The sequence below is a fragment of the Chiroxiphia lanceolata genome, chromosome 8, assembly GCF_009829145.1.
Source record: "Chiroxiphia lanceolata isolate bChiLan1 chromosome 8, bChiLan1.pri, whole genome shotgun sequence".
In the NCBI taxonomy this organism is placed as follows: Eukaryota; Metazoa; Chordata; class Aves; order Passeriformes; family Pipridae; genus Chiroxiphia; species Chiroxiphia lanceolata.
Genome location: NC_045644.1, coordinates 4,165,946 through 4,173,717, shown reverse-complemented (window position 1 = coordinate 4,173,717; position 7,772 = coordinate 4,165,946). Strand labels below are relative to the sequence as shown.

Below are 7,772 nucleotides of genomic sequence, written 5' to 3'. Positions count from 1 at the left end.
AGACTCCGCGAGAAGCCGCGGGGAAGGCGGGCTCTGGGGCGGCGCCGTGAGGGGCGGCGCCGTGAGGGGCGGCGGCCTCAGCGCGGTTACACAGTCACGGAACCAGTTCGGGTGGAAAAGACCTCCGGGATCATCCAGTCCAACCTGTGACCGATCACCACCCTGTCAGCCGGAGCAGAGACCTGAGTGACACGTCCAGTTGTTCCTTGAACACCGCCGTGATCGTGACTGCACCACCTCCCTGGGCAGCCCCTTCCAACGCCTGACAGCCCTTTCCGTGAAGAAATTCCTCCTGATATCCAACCTGGACCTCGCCTGGCGCATCTTGAGGCCGCTGTCAAGAGGAAATGGCCTCAAGTTGTGCCTGGGGAGGTTTAGATTGCATATGGGGAAAAAAATTCTTCACAGAAAGGATGATTCGTCATTGGAAGGCCATCGACATTCGAGGTCATCGAGTCCAACTGATGCCCAATCCCCACCTTGTTCCCCAGCCCAAAGCACTGAGTGCCATGGCCAGTCCTTCCTTGGACACCTCCAGTGATGGGCACTCCACCACCTCCCTGGGCAGCCCCTTCCAATGCCTGAACACCCTTTCCATGCAGAAATTCTCCAGATGTCCAACCTGACCCTCCCCTGGCTGCTCAGGGAGGTGGTGGAGTCACCATCCCTGGAAGTGGTTTAAGGACTAAAGGAACTTAATCTTGGACGTAGCAGTCAGTGCTCTGGTCTGGTTGACAAGGTAGTGGTGGGGCATAGGTTGAACTCCATGATCTCCGAGGTCTTTTCCAACTGAATTGATTCTGGGATTCTGTGCTAGGACAGTGTGGTGCCTCTCAGCTTCGTCTGCATATCTCTAGTGCTCCCGGCTGTCCTAGCCCCATCCTGGGAAAGGACTGGTATATATATACATATATATGTGTGTGTGTGTGTGTGTGTGTGTAAAAAAAAAAAAAAAAGAATCCTAGAATGGTTTGGGTTGGAAGAGACCTTAAAGCTCATCTCATTCCACCCCCTGCCATGGGCAGGGACTCCTTCCACTATCCCAGGTTGCTCCAAGCCCCGTCCAACCTGGCCTTGGACACTTCCAGGGATGGGGCAGCCACAGCTTCTCTGGGCAACCTGTGCCAGGGCCTCACCACCCTCACAGGGAAGGATTCCTTCCCAATATCCCATCTAACCCTGTCCTCTGGCAGTTTGAAGCCAGAAGGGATCAGTGTCATATTCTTCACAGTCTGTCAAGACCAAGGAGGCAAAGTCTTAGTTTGTGTTACATTGGCCAAGTGTGCTGACAGTTAAATAGTCAGGATGTTTCCAAGACAGCACTCAGATTCAAAAACAAAACAAAGAAAACCCCTTAAGGTATTGCCATTCAGGTTGTAAAGTGTCCTGGAAGTGCTTGTGCAAAACTGATTTGTTTTTAAACAGAACTCCACTTCTCTCGCATTTTAAGACAACATTCAATCCTTTTACCAACTTTAATTTCCCCTCCCTGCAGCCGATGAGCAAGAACAGCGCTGCTTTTGCTTGCCTGGCTCTCACTGGAACACCGGGGAGGGTCTGAGGTCACAAGTGGGAGGTTCCACCCGTGTCCCTCGCTGTGAGCAGGACCAGGAGCCGCGGTGATCCGGGAGGGATATCCAGGGTGGAGGCGGCTCGGAGCCATGTCCCAGGACAGGTGGACCAATCCCAGGGAGCGGCGCCCTGGCGACTGGGTGAGGGCTGGGCAGGAGCCCCCCCGTGTCCCCCACGGGGCTTCTTTATCCTTACGCTCTCAAAACCCCACCGTGCTAAGGGTGACTTTATCTTTTAGCCGGACACTAGTTTTCGCATTCCTGATGTTTATGAGGAAAAAGTGCTTTAGGTATTCAGAGGAAGTGTGCTGGGGCAAACTCCGGCTGGATTTCTTTTCCGGTTTTTCATCAATGCGGGAGGTCTCTTAATTGACATTTTTAGCCCTAGCTGATTTTCTTTCACTTGTGGAAAACTCCAGCCAACGTTTCCCTCGGTTCTCACCCTCAGGAGAACACTGTCTCCCCCCTTTGGAAGCGCTGGCTTGGGATATCTTGGCACCCCAGGTCACTGTGACACCCACCTGGCACAAGCTCTTCCTCAGGCTGTGAACCCATTGTTTGACGTTTGCTTGAGCTGTTCCCAAAAGTTTTGAGCTGTTCCCAAAAGTTTTGTCCTTTCAAACCTGTGGCCGTGCAGCAGCAAAAGCAGCGGGGGGAGGGGGGGAGAGAAGGTTGTTAAGTGGATTTCCTGCGTGGTTATTGCTGTATAAATAGTCTTCAGAAAGTTGCTGGATATTCTTCTCTTGAAAGTTCCTAATATTCTTGTCTCCATGGGAGGGGTTGTGTTGTGTGTATGTGAGGCTCCCGATTTTTCCAGCGGCCACTAGGTGATGCTGCAATCCAAATAATAAAAAATAAATGGCAAAACACTACTTCGGCCACATTTCTGATCAGATTTATTTTTGGCAGGGTTTTTTTGTTGTTGTTGTTTGTTTGTTTGTTTTAATGGGTCATAATATTCGTTATTTTCTAGTTTGCTCATGTTGGAGAGTGCCAGGATGAGTTCGAGACAACAACAAGCGCCGCACTAAGACATGTCCTGGACTCCACAGCAGCTCAGGGCATTGATCACAGACTGCCTCTGGAATACAAAGCTCGGGACCCGGTGAGTTCCTGTGGCAATACAGTCGATTTCCAGAGCTCTTTTGCAAGTTGTCACTTGCTAAGTTGTGAGTAAGAACAGCTCTTGGGGTCGTTAGCAGAGCAGTCACAGCGGGCTTGGCAGACTTTGTGCCTCGGGGGATAAAGTGATTGCTGCCTGGGCTGAGGGAGAAACATATTTCCCTGTTACTCACTTGTAATTTTGGATACTCTGAGGCCTGCTGTATTATTGCTGATTGCAAGCATCAGTCACTTTTCCTTTCTATTCTTGAGACACAGAATACATTAGGATCAATCTCGGTCCAAAAGCTGTGTGTAAAGCCCTTTAAGAACATTTAATTGAAATCTGAAGGTCTGTTTTGTATTGAATGTCAGCAGTTCTGTATATTCAGGCAAAGGATTATTCTTTTGATCATTAAAAAGGTAGAAGCTTCCCATTCAAAATGTTTTTAAGGCTTGCTTAAAAATGAGGAGATCTGGGACGATTTTAGGCTCAAACAAAATACAGTATTTTAAAATCACAAGAATTCCAAATGTTGCAGTTTCAAAAGCACGTTTTTATGTCCTTATTCCATTACCACACTGAGCTTTGCTTTACCCACCCACTTTGTGCAGAGAACATTTTCTATTTTCATTTTCTATAAGCATAGCAATTACATTGAGTTCATTTCACAGATTTTGCTATAATGAAGAGCAGAAATGGGCTTGGAAGGAATATTTAAAAGGGAAGCTTGGGGCTAGTGAAAAAGAGATTAGACTGTAACCTGAGTGTTCACTGTGTTGGTATTACATTGGCCTTTCTGTGGAACATCTGGCCTTAGCCACTGTCTGAAAAGGAGACCCAGCTTAGAGGGACCTTTTATCAACACCGGTGTAACTGTTCACCTGGTGTTTCATGTCCTGTCTTTACCAGCCCTTCACTGTTAAACAGAATTAGGGGAACTCCTGTCTGCCATAAATCAAGAATTAAAATGAGATCAGTGGTGAGAGCACGAAGGGGCACGAAAGGCTAAAATGTGATGTCACAGGGACAAGCTGAGGAAGTTTGTTTATGTGACATTTAAAAAGTTGGAAGCTCACTGCATGTTTGGCTGGATGGCTCTGATCTCTTTGCATGAGGGAACTCCCTGGCTGTGAGGTTAATGAATTTTCTCAGAAATACTGTTTAAGCCTTATTTCTTACTTCATGATAGTTCTATAATTATTATAAAATAGATTTTTTTTTAATCATTAGTTAATATGGGGAATCCTTCCAAGAGATGATATTCAGTATTTACCATCCTGGTTTTCAATTCTCCTGCAGCACACAGGCATTAGTAATAAACACTATTCCTGAAATGTTGAGCTTGACAAGTAATTGCAGTAGGATATTTTAGTAAGTCTTACATTTTACTGACTTAGTATTTTTAAACACATATATTAGAAAATCTGCCTAGTAGACCAAATATCCTGACATATGACCATGCAGGAAGATTTTCTACTTGGGGACTTTTCTTCTGGATCAGACCTCCGGTTACATTTCTTTTTAGAACTGATTCAGATTCCCCTACTCTTGAAACACCTCGTTTAGATTGTGTTACATTAAAACTTGTTCTTCTGTTTGGAGGGGAATATCATAGCTGGAATATTGCAATGATATATAACAAACATTAAAAAATTTAAATACGTTCAGTTCTTTTTAAAATAGATCTTTTGCAGTTGGCCTTTTTTTTCTTCTGAAGAGACTGGATGAACATCATGTTAAAGAATGAGATTATAAATTAGTTAAGCAATTAATACCTCCTCCACTTCCCCTGCAACAAGCAATATCAATGACATTCAGTTCATAAATCACAGACTAATTCAGTTTTGAGGTCCCTTTTGTAGTTTATTTTAATTAGCTTTAGGCCTGCTGCTAAATCAAACAAGGCAATCCTGACATATCCAGCATTTTGCTGCCTGCAGAGTGTAGCATTTCTTATTTGAAAAGTCACACTTTTATATTAATCATGTATATAAACATAAGCAAATCCTCCTGATTATTAAAAAAAAAAAAAAAGGCCACATTGCCCCTATAAAATCATGTGCAGCTGAATATTTAACATATGAATATGACTTCTGTGCTAGAACACAGCTGTAATTTCAGAATGTAAGGACTAAGACTGGTAGACTGCAAACAGGGTATATTAAAATTCATATTTTTTTGCTATAATTTCTTTTCTTTCAGAAAGCAGGGAACAAGAATTTCCCATTTTCTTCTCATGACAACAAACACAGTATATGTAATGCAGCAGAGTATTTTGATCTTGTAAGTACCCAGCACTGAGACAAATCAAACTCATATCTATTAGTCTACCAGACTGAACACAGTATCTTTTCTGTCCCCTGCAAAAAAAGTAATAGATGCTAAAACTTCTGAGAAGAGAAAGATGTAAAAAAAAAAAAAAAAAAGAAAAATACATTTTTTATTAGTGTAGGGGTGGGACTTCTCTGGGACTGTCACAGATGTACAGCAGCACACATTGAGAGTGGTAGAATTCAAAGGGAACAAAAAAAACATTATTTGGGTCTTTTCTTGTATTCCTGCTTTGGTTTTCTACCCAGTTATAGGCCCTGTTAGTCTGCTAAAGGTGATTGGCCTTGCAATGAATTTTTGTAGGGGTCTCAGGCACTCCTAACCCACAGCCCCAAACATTTGGTTCAGACTCATCTTTATCAGAAGTTGAACCAAAATCCACAGGATACCCACAACACATCTGCAGAGTGTAATCTTTTCCAATGCAGATCTCTATAACACACCTGTTTAAATGTATGCTGCAGAAACCAAAGCTTTGAATAGGATTGAAATTGTTTAGGGGTTCTCTGTATGTACAACAGTTTCATGTTCTTCCACTTTTCTTAGATTGTTGGTATCCTTCCAGGCAGCAAAAGAAATGGTGCAGTTCACAGGATAATAAGTAGAGGAGGAAGCAGTGATTTGTAATATAGAAAGTTTGTCTGACTTTTGGCTCTCTCAGACTTTTTGGAATTCATATTTCACTGAGTAACCTCCATTTCTGTGCACTTTGTGCAGTGTCTCGTAGTTTTAGAGATACTGATCAACCATAATTCCAAATAAATTTCCTTCAAGCTGTGGAATGTGGAAATCAGGCTCTGTCTCTCTGTATTTGGACACACGAGGGATGGCTTTGAAGATTCAGATTTCATGGTCTGTCTCTGTCTCTTCGTTGCAGCCTGAACTTAAAATTATTAACCTATTTCTTTGGGTTACTCTGAAGATTAATTTAGCTGAGTGTAGATAAATAGCCTTGAGTACATGGTATGCTACAGAAATGCAAAGTAAAAGTGGTTTATTAGCACTAAGAGGTGGAAGGTCAGCAGATTTCCCATTATATATGCAACCAGAAACGTTCATCCAGGCAAGTCTGACAATATTATTTTTAACTTGCTAAAGATCAGCCCTGAGTTCTTGAAATCACTGTGGTAACAGCTTCGTTCACTTCCCAGTGGGGTAGTGACTGTTACAAGATTCATCTGTGAAGCTGTGACTGGAAGTCATATGTTTGCATGAATTTTTCTCTCCATTTTTTTCCCAGGGCATGGGCCTGAAGAAGTTGGATCCAGAGAAACAGCAAGGGGGCTCCACTAACTTCTTTGAGTGGGCTCATGAGTCCATCCCTAGCAGTGAGGATGGCTTAACCATTTACCAGACATCCTTTGTGATAGATGAAAACAATGAAAACACTGAGGGCCCCTGGTTTAGGCGGTTCCCAAAACACCACGGCACAAACTGGTGCATTGAGCAACCTGTTCTTGAGAATGCGAAAAACCTGCAGCCAGACAAGTCATCTTAAGTGTGAAAACACCCCTGGAGCACTGACTTCCCAAATCTGAACTGTTCATTACTCAAATCAATGGTGAAGGAATAAACAATTTGTCAAAGTTCATGTGGCAGTAGAGTTGAGGTCATTGGAATCAGTCATGTTACTCTGAAGACATACATTGCTATAAAGATTTTCATGAAGAGGAGCATTATGAAGATTGTACATATTTTTCTAAATACCTCTCTATTAGGAGAACAGAGGTGGGGATTGTGCTTGTGTTATTTGATACTGGTTGATCCTCATCTTGCTACAAAAGCTCCTTCAGGTTCCAGATCAGTGGCATGGCTGTACCTCAGGCATCTGACAGCACCTCTGTTGACACAGGAGCATAATGGAATTGGATCCTCGAGGGTTTACCACAACAGGGAGCCAAAACTCTGTGTGTTCAGTAAGAGAGAAACCTTTCTGAAAGGTTTAGTGCCTGTGAAGGCAGGTCACCAGCCACTGGAGAAAGGAGATAAAAAAGAAGCTGCGCGTTAAATTGCTGTGCAAAGCAGCTGTCATGTTGGGTTATAGCACAGCACTGTAGAAGTGGAAAAAGAGAGTGTTGTGGACAATGTTTGCACACTGTGAGTGCACACACAAAACCTGATTCCTGGGAGTAAGGGAGGAAAAAGCTCGAGCTGAAGTGAAAGGCTGCATGAAGATTTGAGTTTGAGGTGACTGGATCTGAAAAGAACTCAGGATTTTATAGTTACGTGTCCCTAAGGAAGTGAGTTCAGAACCAATCCCCCAAGCACTCTGCTCCTGGAATATTCACTGACGTTAGGATGTGGCAGGCTGTAGAGTCAGACCTCCAAATGATGTGTTTTCCTCTTCTGGATCATTTCCATTAATATCAATAAAATAATAAGCCAAACTGCGTGTCTTAAAATATCCTACAAATAAGGTTGTTGCTATGCAAAATAATGTTGACTAAAAAAAAAATTAAGCACAAGTTTATGGGCCAGTTTCCTTGATTTACAAGATAAATGGTAAAATAAACCCTCAACCCTTAGAATTCCCTGCACTGTAAGAGCTACCTTGAACATGAGCTAAGTTAAGAAATGACATTTCTGCCTTTCAGGGCACAGATATATCTTTTGTTATCAGCATGCAATGGCTGATGGCCTTTTTGTGTGCCATCAAAATAGGTGGGAGTAGAGTATTTCCCCAAACATGATTTTATTATCACATGTTGAAATAATAAACTCATATTTTTTTTATGAGTTCCCCCTACTATAGTTCTTGGGGTGCT

The 7,772-nt window shown here is 43.0% G+C and overlaps 1 protein-coding gene across 1 annotated transcript; it reads left to right on the top strand.

Annotated features, from left to right (window-relative positions):
• The first annotated feature begins 1,502 nt into the window (after window positions 1-1,502).
• TEX36 (testis expressed 36) lies at window positions 1,503-6,598 on the top strand. Its single transcript, XM_032694340.1, has 4 exons — window positions 1,503-1,712; window positions 2,545-2,676; window positions 4,879-4,959; window positions 6,248-6,598. Exons 1-4 carry the CDS (start codon window positions 1,662-1,664, stop codon window positions 6,503-6,505), a joined length of 522 nt encoding a protein of 173 aa, XP_032550231.1. The 5' UTR covers window positions 1,503-1,661; the 3' UTR covers window positions 6,506-6,598.
• Window positions 6,599-7,772: the final 1,174 nt, after the last annotated feature.

Excerpts from the sequence above, each read along its gene's own strand:
- TEX36 (XM_032694340.1), top strand. The coding sequence starts at position 1,662 with ATGTCCCAGGACAGGTGGACCAATCCCAGGGAGCGGCGCCCTGGCGAC. Across the intron at positions 1,713-2,544 it reads AGCGGCGCCCTGGCGACTGG|TTTGCTCATGTTGGAGAGTG; the intron begins GTGAGGGCTGGG and ends GTTATTTTCTAG. Across the intron at positions 4,960-6,247 it reads CAGCAGAGTATTTTGATCTT|GGCATGGGCCTGAAGAAGTT; the intron begins GTAAGTACCCAG and ends TTTTTTTCCCAG.